We start from the raw sequence: 17,431 nt of genomic DNA, 5'->3' as shown, positions 1-17,431 counted from the left end.
GGCACCTGGTCGAGTTGTGGGAGCATAAAATGTCACTTACCCAAAGAGGCTTTCCATGACCAAACTTTTGAAAATCATACTACAAACCCTCACACGCACCGTTAACACTTCACCCCCCACACACAGCCACAAACTCAACCCCACATGTTCACTCACCCCAACCCTAGACACGCTCACACACACACCCCCAACCCACACACACTCACACTCCAGCCCCACACACATCTGCCCCAGCACACACATTCACAACCCCCACGCACCGCGGGGGGGGAGCCTCCCCTTTTGTGGACTTAATTTCCTCATTGCACTCGCCACCCCAGACCTTTGATAATGTTTCTGGCATTGTCTACCTCACCCCTAGAATGTATGCCCATGAGCCACGGGGTGTCTCCAGAACCAACTACAGTACCTTGGTCCAGCAAGCCCTCACCCAATCCTTCCTGACTCAATGAGTAAAACCCCAGTGGAGCCTCAGAAGCCATCAGTGCCTGTCTGGCCCCACAATAACCCTTCTTCCAGACACATCAGTTTGGTACTTACGGGACTCTCTGGGTCTGAGCCTTGTGGGAAGGATGGTGTAGACAGAGGAAAGAGAATGCGTGGAGGCAACAGCGACAGGCACAGGTCTGCCACCTTCCTCATGCTGCCGCACCCACCGTGCCCAGGGGCTGGCCTAGGAGCTGAGGACAGACCGCTGGAGCCGGACAACACCGTTCAGCAGGGACTAAGTGCCCTCACTTGGGGGTGGGACACCCGGCACACCAGGGCTGTCGCCTAACTGTCGCATCACTAAAGTGCAACCTGCAGATACATGAACCTTGTGACAGTGCCTAGACAGAAATCAAGGCGTCTCGAGACGGTGGAACCTGAGGGCTCGGTCAGACACAGAGACCGTCCAGGCCGCCCTGGGCACTGGAAGGAGAGGCGGGGGGAGAACTCGTCTGGAGCACAGGGGTGCTGCAGAAAAACCCAGTTCCGACAGCTCAGGTTCGTCCTTGTAAAGTGGCACGGTACTAATGGCCGTGGTATGGGGCTGCTGGGGACACGCGGGGCCTCCAGCCCTGGCTCTGCTGGCCTTGCGGCTCACACTGTCCTTTGCTGTGAGGGTGCCCGCGCTTGCTTGGGTATAAGCACCCATGGCCTCTGCCCATAGCTCCCGCCCAGTCAGCTGTGAACAACAAAATCGTCCCCCAGATATTGGCAGGGGTGGGTGTGTGTTAGAAACTAGCCCGAGGTGAGAAGCACAGGTGAGAATTAAATGAAATGACACCCCACAGACCTTGGTGGTGCCTGCGCTCACCAGCCCTCAGCACAGTCGTGCCTTGCTTCACCGTGGGGAGTCGTGCTGAGCTCCCAGCGGCAGGGGAGCCTGTCACTGTGCAGACACCAGTGTGCCATTCCACAGCCCGAGACGGTACTGCCCACTGCCCACCCAGGTCCAGCCTCGCCGTGGCCTCACTGGCAGCAGCCGCAGTGAATGTTGAGCACTTGAGGGCCACAGGGAACAAAACGATGGGCGATTACACCAAGCACAGGGGAAATGATGCTATGAAGAGGCCGGTGAACAGAAGATGGGTGGGGCTGCCACGCGTAAAATGCTAAGACGTGGGTCGCTACATGCCACCGGGGACTCTGGGACCACACCCTGTGGGAGCTGTCTTCCAAACCAAGACCGTATGTAGTGTGCGATTATAAATGGTGCCAGGGATGTCAGCTCAACTCTCTTATCTCTCCAGTCCTGCGTTAAACAACAACCCGCCACGCCCTTTCTCTCTGGCCTTGGTGTTAAGTGTGGAATCCATCACTACCCCTCTGCCACAGGACCCAATCTGCATCAGCTGTGTGTCCCCCTGAAATGTCCTCCCCAATGAGTTAATGTGACCCCTACCTCCAGCTCCGTCAGCTCTATGGTTTAGGCACCTCCTTGACAGCGTCTCCTCCTGCGCCCACCCCACCATGTGCATGGGAAAGGCATGGACCCATCGCGCCCTGCCCCCGGCCCAGGAAGCTTCCGATGAACATTTATCGCAGGACACTCGTCGCCAGCCCCCCTAAGCCACATGTTCAGCGCTCAGGCACGAGGCCCGGGGGAAAGGGATGGGAAAGTGTTGCATCAGGCAGCATCCTCCCCTCAGGGTGCGCAGGGGGCTGACACCACCACAGAAAGAGAAGGATATGGACTTACTGCACCCTAGGAGCGGGCCAGTCTCTGGGGCAGCATGGAAACTTCCTGGAGGAAGAGCACTGCAATAGGAGGAGGCGGAGCATGGGGGATGCACCTTGAACTTAAGAGAAAAGTCTGGCCTAGGGTGGCAAGGCTGGGGTGGGCCAAGGTCAGGGGGGAAAGGGCTTTCACTCAGAGCCGGGACAGGGCTGGGCAGGGGGCAGCTGACGCTCCTGATGTCGCCTACCCGGCCTTCACCCGTACACACACTCTTCCCCAGCCCAGGGCCAGGCCCAGGGCATTGGGTTTCCCACAGCCACATTCCTGCCTCCATAGCTCATGCCATGCGACTCCCAGGCAGGGGCTGGCAGCCACGCGGTCTGTGGCCATGCACTCCGTCTGGGGGCTAGCCTGTAAGGGATCCTGCTGCTCGCCCAGGGCACTGGGCGGCCTCCAGCCCACTGCTGCCCAGCTGCTGCCCACGGCTCCCAGAGGAGCCTGACTTAGAAGTGCACGGAACTCTCTCGGTCCCAGTGGCCTGAACCTACCCTAGCCTGCTGAAGGCTGGCATCACGGTATGGCCGCCACACCGGCAGAAGATGGGAGGATCTGGGGAAGCAAGCAGTCTACAGAGGGGACTCCTCAACCCACCTACGCCAGCCCCAGCATCGACACTAGTCCCCCAGACGGCTGGCTTTCCCCCACGCTGAGCTGTCACTCACACCCTCCCTTTAGCCAAGGCACGTCGCCCCCACCCGGGACCCAGTGGAGGCAGGAGGGATATGGGGCAAAGAGGAGGAATCAGCCAGAAGACCCAGGCTGGGCACAGGGCTCCCCGTGACTGAGCAGGCAGAGCTGCATGAGCTGGTCAGAAAGGAAACAGAGCTTCAGAGGCATCTCGGGGAGGAGATGCCAGGGTAACTGCTGCCCAGCAGATGGGTGTGGGAGGTGAGCTGCCCCGACCCCTATGTGCGATGGCCGCATCGCACGTGAGCACCCAGCTCATTGTTAACAGGTTCTCAGGGAACCCCTGAGAGCAGCAGGTGCCGGGGCTGGCCCAGGAGAGCAGATTATTAAATTTTCAGCCATTTTGCAAGTCAGTTGTTAAACACAGTCATTTGTAAAAACCATATAAATGTAAAGCTACAGAAATTATTTCAAAAAACAAAGGTAATGAATGCTCAAATTCATCTCTTCATAATTACTCTATTAGTCGTGATGATTATCCAGCCCCAGAGATTACATCCAGAGTCCCCGTGGGGTGGAAATACTACCTAACGTTAGCATGCAGAGGCCTGGTCTTCTCGCCAGCGCAGCCGCGCGGCACAGCCAGCCTGCAGCGGCCACGCAGGGGCGTGCACTGCATGGACACCAGCAGGAGCTGGCTTCGGCTTGGTACTTTTGCCCAAAATGCTAGTTGTTAGCCATCTACCAGCACCTAAGATGACCTCCAGGACCTCTTCTGCACTCCTGGCTTGGCTGGGACTTGGAGCAAATCCAAGTCATGCCGGGTAGGGTGCTGTCAACTCAGTTGTGTCCCGTCATCCCTGCCATGCTCCCAGAACTCACATGAGAAGATACAGCTAGGGTCATGATGGTTTTCCTGGTCGTGCCTCCGTGTGCTTGTCTGTAAAACGGGAGCAATAGCAGCTTATTCCTGTGGGCTGCTGGGAGGGTAAATGAGATCATTCAAGAGCAGGGCCTGGGCCATGGCTGACCGTTGGTATGTTCCCTACAATAAGAGTTGGCAAACTTGGTCTGCAAAGAGTAGGCTGCAAAATACTTTCACCTTTAGGGAACACAGGGTCCCTGCTGCAGCTACTCAGCTGCCAGGCGGCACTGACGCTCTAGCAGGCACAGCGAATGAGTGTGGCCTTGTGCCAATAAAACCCTATTCACACAAGCAAGCACAGCACCAGACTTGGCCTGCGGAGCGAGGTTCGTCCTATAAAGGTAGGTTATTATTTTTGCCGTGTTGTTATCACCCCCATCTGATAAGTGAGAAAACAGGCCCAGAGAGGTTAATGTCTTTCATAGGGTGAGCATTGGCTGGCAGAGCCCGGGTATCCCAGCAACAGCCCCCTGCCCCCATCCCACCCCACCCTCACCCCAGCGCTCTTCCAGGCTTGTTTCCCCATCAGGACTCAGCACCTGAGCTGGGCTCTGGTGCAGCACCGGACTAAGTGCCAAGTCAGGCCTGGGGGAGCCCAGGGCCTACGTCACCACCCTGGCTCTGGCCTCAGCTTCAGGGAAAACCCCACACAGACCTGCCTCCAGGCCAAATGAGGAGAGCCCTTTAAAAGAGGGAACTCGGGAACATGTGGACCTCGCTTCCTAATCAGGGCTGATTGCAACCTTAAGTGGAATAGCAGAGGAGGGGGGTGCAACCCCACTTAATTTACAGCTGGAGCCAGGACTTGAAGCAGCTGTTAAACTCCTTGCAAAACTACTGGCCAGCCCCTGGGGAGCTGGGAGTGGAATCAGGAAACCTGAAGAATCCACGATGCCACGTGTGGACTGGTGCAAGCATCTGTGTGTCTGTGTGGGTGTGTGTCCTTTTAGGCTTCTTGTGTCTGTGTGTGCGGGGGTTACAGAGAAGGTTCAAGCAGGTTCTATCATGGGTTGGTATAGCTCCGTAATTAACCTGTATGCCCCAGTTTGCCCTAACTGACCGAGATTATGCCTGTTTTCCAACATGATTATGAAGCACACCCCAAACCAGACAGTAAGTGATCAGATTCCCTCAGCAGACCAGATGCGGACCCTCACACAGGGCAACACCACAGTGGTGGCCCTTGACATGTCTGTTCATCTGTGCCACACCCGGCTCAGCCCCAAAGCAGCACGATGCCGCTGTCTCAGGTCCACGGACACACCACATACCTAGCTTAGGTGAGATAGAACCAGGAAGCATACCTTTCAGGGAATGACCCAAATGGTGCGTACATTTGGGGGAATAAAACCTAGTAGCAGCACAAGTAAGGTACAGAACAGGTGCTCAATTTGCACATTCAAGAATTGGGGGCACATGGAGCCACCTCCCAAGAAATCATTCATGCACATCCAGCTGTGGGCCTTGGTTCCCCAAGGAGGTAACCCCCCACCTCCCAGACGCTACTTTTGCCAACGGTGCCCGCTCTGGCAACCATGCCTCAGTGTCGTGCATACAACAGGCTTCATCTGCACCCCGAGGTGGGCTCTCCCTTCCCCGTCCACTTCTAGTCTCCTTTTCAACCACGCAGATCCCAAACGGCTCCTCTGTGGCACCAGCCTCTTCTGGAACCATCACCTTCCCATGCTTGTCTGTCTCTGTGGGTCCTTTGCTCCTCACCACTGGACTCAGGCCTGTGCCAACCACTTGGAGGCTCCTGGGGTGGGTGCCCTGGTGCCAGCTGCCTAACCGCTCCAAGGGGGCAAAGTTGTCCGGTTATAAGATAGGGAGGACAATGCCAGAGCCAAGGGTTCTAGCCAGGTGCCCAGGCTAGTGTCTCCCTAGTGTCCACTCAAGGACCCCTCACTGTGCCCTGGTGGAGGCAGGGAGGTGGCCACAGGCTGAGTGAGCAGGTGAGCCTGCTGCCCTGGCCTCGGTTCTATTGCTGACTTTTGCTGTGCCACTGGGCAAACCCTTTCTCAGGGTTCATTTTCTTCTGGGGTAACACCAGGGGCAGGTCCGGAGCAGCGCAGTTCAGCAGAACACTCTGCAGTGAGGAAGCGGCTCTAAAGCTACACTCTCCTGTCTGGCAGCCTCCAGCCGGCAGTGGCTACTGAGCGCTTGAAATGTGGCTTGTGTGATTGCAAAAGTGCATGATTTTAATTACTTTACATTGCAAATTTAGAGTCACGTATGGAAGCAGTTACTGTATTAGATAGTGCCTTTCTGGAGTCTCAATCTCCCCAACTGTAAAATGGGTACCTGGGTACCAGTAACAAAATCCAGCCACGGGGATCACTGTGAGGTTTAGTGTGTGTGAAGTCCTCGCCCAGTTTTCAGCATAGCCCAACATTTATTTTATTTTATTGGTCCTTATCATACTCTGGGGAAATAGGATCTCCTTGAGAACCGGAGAAAACCATGGTCTTCGCCAGGATTTACCCATCTCAGACACACACACGCACTCCCCTGTGTGCACATCACACACGTGCACCCACCTGCACAGTGGGACACACAGTTCTCACAAGCACGCCCGCATTTTGCATCCAATGTCAAGAGACTCCAGAGGCCTGAGGCGAGCGCCTTTGGAACACCAAAGTTCCCTCCAGCTCCACAAATTTCCAAAGCTTTGAGCACATGTTGCTAAATCTCCATCGCCTTCCCTGCCTGCCCAAGCTCAGGCATCTCTGAAAGCCCTGCCGACACTCAGGGCCAACCGAGCCCAGAGGCAGGGCTCTGGAAAAATCCTCGAGCATGGGGGGCAGGCCCAGGACACGGGCGACAGGATGGATTCTGTGAGCTCATCCCCGGCAGCCGTCACCAGGGTTCTCAGAGGCCTGTGGCGTCGGGAGGGGGTGACTGGGTGGGAGCCGGCAGTGGTGGCGGTGGCGGCAGCAAGGGGTGTGGGGCGAGAAGAGGGGGGCTGGGTGGAACGCGCTATAATAGCAGCTTTGTGCTCCGCTTCCCAGCTCCCTGGGAACGCCAGGAAGATTATGAAACCCGGTGTCTTTGGGAATGCCAGGATATTAGCTGGAAAAAGAATAATACGAAAATAAAATAATGCTCGGGATGGAGACAGCAGACGATTAGCAGACGGAGCCAGGGCCTCCCGCTCCGAGGAGGGAGCCAGGCTTGGCCCCCGGAGAAGGTTTCAGGGAAAGGCGGCCGTGCTAATGAGCAGACAGGGCCTGCCTTCCAGAGAGACGTCTTCAAGAAGGGAGCTGGCAGGCGAGGCCCGGCCTGCCGGTGGATGTGTGGGCCAGGGAAAGGGTAGTAGGAGGGAAGAGGGCGCCACAGGCCCTGTCCTCGGGCCCACATATCCCCAAATGTCAGATTACCGGGAAGGCCACCTGGCCACCACCCACAGTCCTCTCCTGACTCCTTCAAGCTCTGCCTCCCACCATCCTCTCCCAAGAAACCTGGAGCCGCTGGTCCCATCGCTCTGGAACAACGCTCACTCTGCCCTCAGGCCCTTCAAGGACAGATTCCACTGGTCTTGTCTGTTCCTAGTCAGACAGGAGTTCCCTATGGGCCTGGCCTACACCGCCAGACCAGGGGTTGCAGGAGTGAAGACCACTTTTCTCCCACCCAGGAGCAAGGAGAACATGTTATTCCTCCCTGCCTTCCTCCCCAGGGTCCTAGCCACAGACTGTTAGCCAGGAGGATCTCAGAGCAGCATCTCCAGACTCGGAGGCCGACTTGAGCCCCTATGACGCGCTATTCACTGAACTACCTTGCATTTGAACACAGTCCCTGGGCTGGAGTGTGGGCATCTCTGCCCGCCCCCACAAGACTCCAAGTCCAGTGTGTGCATTTCAGCAAGATCTGGATGACCCCGCTGTTCACTGAGGTTAAGAAGCACTTCTTGACCCTCCCTGGTGGCGCAGCGGGTTAAAGCGCAGCACCGAGAAGCTAAAGCCACTTCCGCATGAGTTCGATTCCCACCTGCCCCGGAGGTGACCACATGGCGTGGCAGACCTCTCCTGACCCTCCCGCTGCTCCCCTCAGCAGTATACTTCGTTGATCTGCCTGTTCTGCTCCCCACTCTGTCTCTGGTGAAGCCTCTCGCCACCCCTGAGCCTCTGGCCTGTATCCCAGTTCTGTATGCACAAATAAATAAATCTTTAAAAAAAAAAAAAAAAAAAGAAGCACTTCTTTCCGGTGGCATGGCCTTGGTCTGTACATCAACCCTCGGAGTCGGTTATCTCACGAGTAACAAACTTTGAGGGGGTTAGTGGCCTGTCCGCAGCTAGGGAGCAGAGGATGCAGAATTTAAACCAAACCCACACCACTCGGAAGCTTGGCTTATGTGCTTGGCTTATGTGCAATGGCGAGTGGGCAGAGACCAGTACCCAGGACAGTAGCTCAGGGCTGGCACCCAAAAAACCCAGCCATCTGTCCTGTCATGCGGGGCAGACGTTAGCCCCTTGCTCTACTGAGGCATCACTAGACCCCAAAATGAACAACAGGAGGCTCAGGAACGGGAGCCTCGGCTGTCCGTGGTTGAGGACGGAGCACATAAGGGTGCCCGTGGAAGAAGAGTGGGGGGCTGGCGAGGGCTCCATTCACTCCAGTACCGACTGGTCCAGACGGTTCCTGTGGCCCTGTCCAAATACCGGCCACACCTAAAGACTTTCCAAAACTGTGTGTCCTCAGCTCCACGTTTGCGGGATCCGGCCCCTCCAGCCACTGTCTGCCTCTGGTTCTCTGTGGGCAAGCTCCCCGTGCTCCGTGGGCGGGCGTGGCTGCAGCTGGTTTCTTTGGAAGCTCACAAACGGGTCACATTTGCATCACAATCAATCACCTTCCCAGGTCTGTTGGCTTAATGTTTGGTTTCAGTGCTCTCTCCACGTTTTTTCTCCCACAAAAACGAATAACCGGATTGGTTTCCCAGTTTCTGGGAAATGCCCCCCTTCGTTCTCCTAGTCACCAAGCCATGAAAGCTTGGCAGTGGGTCCTCGGCTTTGCTGGTCTTCTCCCCCCAGATCCTGGCCAGTCCTCGAGCCTGTCCACACTTGCATCCACGTGTCTCGGGCACCTCTGGCCTCAGGCCCGCTCCCCTCCCAGCCCCTCACCTCACAGCTGACGCCCTGAGCCTCCCAGCCTCCCTGCCCTGGGCCGCCTGGCAGGCAGCCTCAGGATCCGTCTTCCTCACACAGCACTGCACCGTGTGTGTCACACTTGCCAGGGCCAACCGTGAACTCATCGCAGCCCCGGGCCCACTCCGCCGGTGGCTGGCCATGGGAGTGGCTCCCAGTGGAGCCTGAGGCCCTTCTGAGCCCTCCCTCGCCCAGCCTGGCCACTCCACCTACCCTCCATTCTGGCTCACGGCTCCTGCCCCAAAAGGTCACCTCCTCCCTGAGTTCTCACCACAGCGCCTGATGGCCTCCTGACGGAAAGCTCTGCCTTCCCAACCACCCTCCACAGCTACTTGATTAATGGCCCTCAACCCCAGATCTGACCGGGGCACTCCTCCACTCAGTAGCCCACAATGGGTGCCTGTGCTCTTTGAATAGTCTTGTGGTCTCATCTGAAGCTTTTTGCCCAATACTGTTTGGGGTTTGGCTGGGGGGAGGGAATTTTTTTTTTTTTTTTTTGATTGTGAGGTTTTTTTTGGTCATTATCAGATGCTTCTCTTCCCAACCTGGTGATGCCATCAACCACAGACAAGAGGCCTACCCCAGGAGAGCCAACCAGAGCGCTCCCTTCCTCACCCAGCCTCAGAGGCTGACGAGGCAGGTGTAAGCCAGTCAGTCTCACGCAAGGCTGCCTCTGGCATCACGGAGAAAGAGGCACGCGCTGGTGTCTCCGGCTGTGAGGAAAACAGGGCTGCAGTGGCTGTGCCATGATCTCTAGCGGCACTCTGCCAGCTGTAAAGCCTTCTGTCAGGGACACCATCTTGGCCACCACAGAGCAAGCCAATGTGAAAACAAGGCCAAGACAGAGGCTAGAGTCAAAACACAGAACCCCAAGACACTGTGTGAGCCCCTATTTCGGTGAAGCCAACTTCCAGTCTCACCGCGTGGTCTACTGTTCTGAGCCTGAAAGTCCCTTTTCTCGCATTAGCCCACTGGAGGTGAATTTTGGTCTGATGGCAGTAAGTCTTGGCTCTTAAGAACGCCGGCCCACCTTCTCAGAGCTGGCCATGACTGAGGATGGCCAGGGCCCTTAAGCCCTGCCCCAAGCCCTTCTGACAAGGCAATGGGAGCCCTCATGAGACAGTCCATCTGCCCTGGCGGCGGTTCTGTCCTGCTTTTCTCTCTCCCCAGTCCAAGCAACAGCTCCGCAGCCAAGGTTGCCCAGAGCCCTGCCATCTCCTCAAGCTCCCCATGACGTGACCCCAGGCGGTCAACCCTGGCCCAGAGGGTTTCCTCTCCCATACTGATGCTGCCCCACCATCAAGACCTGAGCATGGAGGCAGCTCCAGGCCTGCCCACTCCCCCAACTCCCTTTTCTGTTCCCACCCATCGCATCCTAGGCCTATCCCAGCCCTCACACCATGCTGTGTCCCACAGATGTGCCCAGTCCTGGCCCAGGTCCAGGGCCCTCTGTTCCTCACTCGCCAAACACACTGTACACCAAAGTGCTCATATACAAATTCCATCAGCCACCACAATTAGCAGAGCCTGCTCCCCAGAGTCACAGCCCACAGACCCCTGGGGGCAGACAGGTTGGATTTCAGAAGAGGTGTCTCCTCCCAGGCATCTCAGTCCCACCTGCAGGAATCCCCAGATTGACAGCGAAGGGGACCAGCTACTTCCTGGCCCAGAATGCCCCTGCTCAAAGTGCCCAGGAAGGACACCTCATCTATTTTCGGGACTATATCATCCAACCCAGCTAACCTTGAGCTGACCACACTCTCACTGGCTCCAGAAAGCACACACCCACTAGCAGGACACAGCCTAGGGCTCAAATCCTGACATCTCTCCCTCAACACCACCTGGGGGTGCCCATGGGATGGCCTCTACCAGCCCACGTGCAACTGTTCAGAGGTCACTAAGCCTCTCTAGTCTACCAAAGACTAGACCAAAGCCTCCCACCGGTGCCCCCCTCAAGAATAGCCAGGTCCCTTGGCTCCAGGCACAGGTCAGACCATCACCGGACAAATCCTACCCCAAGCCCACACCAACTTCACCACACAAAGAAGTAGCCGTGCGAGAGGAGCTGTTTTACGCAGGTCATCCAGACTCACTTTCCTCACCTGACACAGAGGAACTGCGGCCAACGTTCCATCCAAAGTCCCATCCTGCCGCCCCCCGCCCTCCGTGGCATCAGCCCCAAATAGCCCTGGAATGCAAGCTGCACCCACCAACCCAAGACCGGCACCACAACATACCAGTGCGCCCTCAAGGGCGAACACGGCTGCAGCCCCAGTCTTCTCCAGCGGCTCCATGCGGCGGCGCCAGCGGCGGCGGCGGAAGGCGTCGGTCTTGCGGTACTCCAGGTGGAACTTCCAGCCGAAGAGCGAGGCGTACTCCCAGCCCTCACCTCCTGCCTCTGCCTGCCTGTGCTGCAGGAGGACAGCAGGGCAGGTCAGAGGCTCTGGCGTGGCAGGTTTCCCGGGAGTCCTGGTGCTGCGGCAGCCTGTGCCCTCCCTGCCTCTTCCACCCACCCTCCTGCTCCGGCACCCTCCGGGGAAAGCTCGACAGGGCCACCTGGGGGAGAGGGACTCTGAGCAAATTCTACAGGGACAAGAGCCCAAGGTCAGACAATGAGGAGGGGACGAGGTTCCCTGAGCTGTGAGGAGAACCAAGGGGCCAGAAACGGAAGGCTGACTGAGCAGTGATAAAATACGGGGCCTTGGGTTGGTTGGTTGATTTGGATGAAGAGTGGATTTGCTGAATCCAAAGTTTTCTTATCGTTTCCTTTTTCTTCATCACATCCTGGCTCGTAGAATCAAAAGTGGGGCAAAAATGAAGATTCTAAAGGGAGGTTTTCTAGCCCCAGTCGTTGTGTCCTGGAGGCTGGGTCTAGGTCAGACGCCTGGTCTTCCTCTGAGCCAGCAGGGAGTCCTGGCAGCTCCTTCCTCTCCAGTTCATGCTGTGGGACTGTCTTCAGCACAGCTGCATCCCTCTCCAGGAGGAACGCTGGTGAGGAGCGAGGCACACCTGCCTGGCAAGGCTTCATCTCTGCCCCGGTGTCGCTTGAGGAACAGCGAAGTGTGTACTGGTCAAAGCACCAGGAATAGCCAGTACCCCAAATAAATTGCCTCTCCCTAGATCCAGTGGCATGCCTGTTTAGGTTCTATGTGCGCAAAAGCAATGGAGCTAGGGTCATGCCAAAGGCTGCTCCTGTGCCAAAGAGGCCTGGTTCTTGGGCTGAAGTTCAAATGTGCAGGACACAGACCAAGAGGATCCAGAGGAGGTGGGCAGTGACGTTGTACAGGACGTGGGCATCTGTGCGGCTCTGGGAGCAGAGTATGCACTGTGTGTTCACACCTGTCCTCATCTGCACCCATCGTGCCACGAGTAGCCTGCCTGTGTGGGTATGTGCTCACGCTGTGTACACCTGCCTGGCACATGCCAACAGAGCCCACCAGCCGGTGCACTTACACACCTGTCACACACTTACAGTAAAGCCGGGAGCTACAAGTGCCGGGGACTTTCTCCAGGGTGTTGCCTGGCTACAGGAGCAGGCTGCCTGGGTGGGACACATGCCCAGTACCCTCGGCCAATGACTGATGGCCAAAAGGGCACAAACTCCAGCCCCTTTGCCTTCAGATGAGGATGAGTGGTGCTTTAGAAGGTGCCTCTCCCCAAGCCATGTTCAGGCCAAAGCAGACTTTGCCTAGGACCACATCCTTGCTCCTGCCTTCCCGAGGGCACTGCCTCCATCAGCGATATCCCTGGGCTGCTTTGCCTCCGCCTCCAGGACACTCAGTCCTACATACCGTCTAGGTATGTGTCTGCATTTTCCAGGCCTCTACATGCACCCGCCTTCAGGGTCGTGGGCGCCTGCATGTGTGCTGGGTGTTATCTGTCCTTGTGGCCTGCGTGTGCTGTGATCTGTAAGCATCTTGGCTCTGCGTGTACATGTCCCTGTCCACTTGTGTGTACCTGTGCAAACAGGTGTGTATCTATGCCCAGCTTGCCTCACCCGACCTGGGGCTCACACCTACCCACAGCCCTCCTGGCTCACCCTTTTCAGCGCCTCCATCTGGCTGAGGTCCCTCCTTCGCAGGCGAACCCAACGCCGCCGACGGTGAGTGTAGTACATCTTCTCAACGGGGACCCAGTGCCTCGGCTTCCGGTCCGGGGGGATGGTGATACTGTATTCCCAGCCTGCAAAGGGGCACCCATCACTCACTGCCCGGCAGTGTTCCTCTCTGCAGAGGTCATCTCTCCACCTGGAGCACACTCACAGACTCAACAGTCACTCGTTCCTAATTTAGGAAGAGAAGTCTAACCCAGAAGCCCTCCAGATGAAGCGGGCCAGTGAAAGCCCAGAGCCCCAGGCCCTGCCCTCAGCTGTCCCCACCAGCAGACCTCATGAGCTCTGTGCGTTTGTCACCTTGCTCATCAACAGCCCGATTGAGGTCCGTGGACCATTCTTCATCTTCCCACTTCCAGCCCAGTGGGCACTCAATGTCATCCTTGGGAAGCAACTTCTCACCGTTCTAGAACAGTGCAGGACACACATGAGAAGAGACAGCCAGGAAGGCTGAAAAGATACAGCTCGACACCCAAGCATGACTCAGAGCAGTGTCGTACCACGCAGGTCATCACACTGTCCTTCTGGAAAGCAGGGCACAGAGGCTTGGGAGGCAGGAGCAAGGGAGAAAACATCCTGCCCTGCTCTGAATCCCAGACCCCTCCTGGGCCCAAGTGGCCAGGGCTCGGGGAAAGCAGAGCCCATGAGCCCATGGAGCACCCCTTACCACATCGGTGTAATTGTCACTCATGTAGATCCACTGGCCGCCCGGAAGCCGGGTCTGGTTCTCAAACACCTCCTCCACGAAGCTCAGGTGGCCCGCGTCGGTGTCATGAAGCAGGCTGTGTGGGTGGGGTTCAGAGCCTCTGCTGAGCAGACCCCTACCACCCACGGTCCCCAGCAGAGCTGCCGGGACCTCAGTCAATCTCACCCAGCCACCACCAAGAGGAGGGGCAGCAAGTCAGAGAGACCTGGAGACTCACAAATAGAGTCTCAGCAAAGGTAACAAGAAGAGAAAGGCAACTGAAGACATGAAAAGCCCAGTGGGTCACTGGAGCTCGGTAGAGAGTTGTAGAAATAGAACATGATGTCAAGCTGCAGTTTTCAGATTTGAGTACTTCACAATGATATGTTGTATATTCGCTTCAAAAAATCAAATCCAATTGTTAAATGCCAACCAAAAGTGGAAAAGGAAAAAGGAGAACGACACAGAGCTGGCCAGGCAGACAGAGGCGATACCCTGAGAGAGGCGCTAAGGTAAGCTCAGACAGAGAAGGGGGGCGTGTGGAGGAAACACCGGCGTGTCCCAGAGGAGAAGCCGCAACCAATGATGCACTCTGGAAAAGAGGCGACTCTGGTGAACAGCAAAGGGCTTTCTGATTGCAGAGCTTTCCGGTAAGGAAAGCTGCTCTCCAGCCCCCGGCCCTAGCAGAGGGCGAGAGACCGTCCCTACAAGCGGGTGAGGGAGCAGGTGAGGGCCCCAGAGGTCCAGGGCGTCACAGAGAACGGGCCCAGCACAGGGGTTCCAAGTCTTCCGTCTGCCACTCACGTTTTCTCTGGACACACGAACCAGTCTCCAGCCCAGGCCCATCCAGTTGAGGGGCGGAAGCTCTCTTTGGGAAGCTTGATCTTGCCCGTGATGTCAGAAAACTTGGGGTAGGTGAGGCCCGTTGTACCCCAGTTTCCGACCAGGGCCAGCTTGGTCTGGTTCTCATACTATAAAATGAGCAACAGAGAAATGACTCGGGGACATGGGAGGGTGGGGTGGGGGGCAGAGAGGCAAGAGGCAGCGGGCTGGCACTCACAGTTTCAGCAAAGACAGAGAGCTTGCCCTCAGCAAACTGGTTGAACTCCTTCTCGTCCACAGAGAGTCCGAACCAGAGCTTCACCCGAATCTGCACCGGCATCCGGGATCTGGCCACCTCTTCCATGGGATACTGGGGACCGAGAAGGACAGAACCCCACAATCCCCTTCAGGGTCTGGATGTCGCAATGGGGATCAGAGGGTGTCGGCATACCATCTGAATCCGGCTAGGCATGTCCCTTGCTGGAAGACTTAGTAGAATCTCTTGGGAGGGAAGTGAATGTTTACAGCCTGTCTCCACCTTCCACGATTCCTCCCCAGCAAAGAAGGAGACGGGCTCATTCCCACTCACGTGCTCTCCACGGAGATAGACCACTTCTAGCCCCGGCTTCCCTATTCTCTCCTCTCCCACCACTACCCCGCTTCTGCTGAAATGGCTCTGACTGGTGGAACTCCCTGTGACGGTGCAAAATGGCTGGTACCTACACAACCCAATACGGTAGCTATCTGTCCCACATGGCTAGTGGACTAAGGAATTCAGTTTAGTCTTATTTGAGTTTGATCAACATCAGTGTAAAGGGTCATATGCACTGATGACCCTTAGGCAGCTTTAGAGCTTCTCTCTAAGGAGATAAAATGCTCCAGGTCTAGGAGGGGAAGAGGGTCAAGCGTCCCCCATCACTTTCAGTTTCTGGGGTCTGTTGTATTTTTTTACTGTTCTTGTCGGTTGGTTGGTTGGCTGGATGTTAGTGTATCATCTGATATCCCCACCATTTCAAGTGCTTATCAGCATGCTAACCACTCTCCGCTGGTCTTCAAGTGCTTTTTATCCTGAAAATTTCAGAAGCTCTGCCAAAATGGAACAACCACAGCAACCTAACATTGACAAAATGTATTCTGCATAGCTACTTCACCATCTGATTGAAGTCAAGGGTCAGGCGTGCCCTGAGGAGCAGCAGATTAACACATTGTCCTCTAGAGGAAGTAACACATTAAGTACCTTGGCTTCGTGGGCATGAACTTGGAGCAGCATCTCCTTTGGGAGCTACGGGGAATCGAATGCGAGGAAAGGGAGTTTTGGTGGGGTCTGGTGAGGAAAGGGAGGCTGCGGGGAGGGGTCTCCAACCGGTAAAGGCGGCCAGAATTCCCGCAGGGACAAGGAAGAGGACGGAAGGAGTGCGGAGCACGCCAAGACAGCGGTGTCTCCCCGCCGCCCAGCCTCGCTGGCTCATCCGCAGGAAGCCCGGAGGAGCCCCTGACCCCACACACGTCACCCCTCTGGAAACCTCCCCGCGAATATTCCCTTCAGCTGTCCTCTCCCCCCCGGGGAGATTAGTGGCCTTTTCCCCTCCAAACCACCAGCCCCAGGGAGATGGCAGGAATGCCTGACCCGCCCCCCCCCCCACCAGCCCCCAGTCTCTCCCCTGCCCTCCCCCAGACAGGACCAGCCTACTGGACCCAAAATAGCAACAGCAAATAAAGAAATGTCTAGTTTGGGGCTCCTCTCCCTCTCTGCTGGTGCTCATTTTTTCCAACTTTGGTTTAAGTTAAGAAACACCAATGTTTTCTTGGTCTCTGCTTGCTGCCAACATTTTTGTAGAGCTTGCTCAGGAGCTACTGGCGGGGCTCATAAACTCAGTGGGGAAGACTTCGAGAAACAATTCTATATCTTTTTTTTTTCCCTTCTTGGAATTAGAAAATTTTCAGTTTGCCATCCCCCAAGATGCAGGGCCGGGAGGTCAGAGCCTGGGCCTCCTCCCCATCCGCACGCCCACCTCCACCCCACTCAGACCTCCCTCCCCGTCAGTCACCCCTCTCAGAGGGGCAGCTCCCGGGCTTTCGTGCCTTTTGCCCTTCTAGATGAGGAGCTGGCTTAGGAGGGAGAAAAGCAGGTGTGAGGACATGAGGATGGGGTGGGGCCTGTACCCAGGAGGCATGTGAGCAGGTGTGAGGAGGAACCAATTCGCACACCCTCATCCTTTCTCCAAGCAGAGCTGGCCTCTCCTCTGATATCAGTAACCCCCAGCATATCTCTGCTCAATCCCAGCCCTAGCTCAGCCTTTGCCATGGTGCTAGTAGAGCCTCCTCTCCCCAAACTGTAAGAGAACCCCCAAAAGGAGTGGCCCTAGTGCAGATGGGAGAAGACAGGCAGTATGTGATGCCAACAGAACCATCTGGAGTGGACAGTCAGTGGTCAGGGGAAAGCCTGCTTCCTAGGGCCACTCCTCAATCAAGCCAGCCTCAGTGACAGCCCTCCAAACACAGACCCTCCCCTCGGCCGGGGAGGGATGTCCCCTCACTTGTCCTCACCACCAGGACACAGGACCCCAGTCAAAGCAGCCTCAGCTCCATGTCCCTACATTAACCCAGAGAGAAGGGCAGGGGTCTTCTGGCACCTGCTTACTTCTCTGATACTCCACCCCAAGGCTAGACAGTCCCCTGAAATAAGATGAATAAGGACCAAGGAGGGGTGTGGAGGAGAAAGGAAAGGAGAGGCTGGCATTAAGTGAGACATCCTCACCCTCTTAGTGGGGCAGAGCCATGGGCATACCCAGTGCCCAGATGCCAACCTTCCCTACAGGGAATAACATGAACTTGAACTGGCTCCAGTGGAGGGGAAAGGCGCTCAGGCCAGGTTCTCAGCCCTGGAGGTGGGTGCTGA

At 56.5% G+C, this 17,431-nt stretch overlaps 1 protein-coding gene across 15 annotated transcripts in view; it reads right to left on the bottom strand.

The window, feature by feature from the left end:
• DYSF (dysferlin) overlaps positions 1-17,431 on the bottom strand; it is a 196,220-nt gene that overhangs the window by 93,546 nt on the left and 85,243 nt on the right. For all 15 annotated transcript variants that reach the window (XM_004691507.2, XM_004691505.2, XM_004691513.2 and 12 more), the window contains 6 exons: positions 14,771-14,902; positions 14,515-14,681; positions 13,693-13,807; positions 13,326-13,431; positions 12,954-13,096; positions 11,152-11,325 (listed from right to left, as the gene is read on the bottom strand). In XM_004691507.2, the coding sequence (XP_004691564.1) occupies positions 11,152-11,325; positions 12,954-13,096; positions 13,326-13,431; positions 13,693-13,807; positions 14,515-14,681; positions 14,771-14,902 (837 nt within the window). The remainder of the gene's footprint in view (positions 1-11,151; positions 11,326-12,953; positions 13,097-13,325; positions 13,432-13,692; positions 13,808-14,514; positions 14,682-14,770; positions 14,903-17,431) is intronic.

This window comes from Condylura cristata, unplaced genomic scaffold, assembly GCF_000260355.1.
Source record: "Condylura cristata isolate star-nosed mole 26May11 unplaced genomic scaffold, ConCri1.0 scaffold00031, whole genome shotgun sequence".
Classification (NCBI taxonomy): Eukaryota; Metazoa; Chordata; class Mammalia; order Eulipotyphla; family Talpidae; genus Condylura; species Condylura cristata.
Note: the sequence above shows the minus strand (reverse complement) of the source record. Positions and strands in the feature narration are given on the sequence as shown.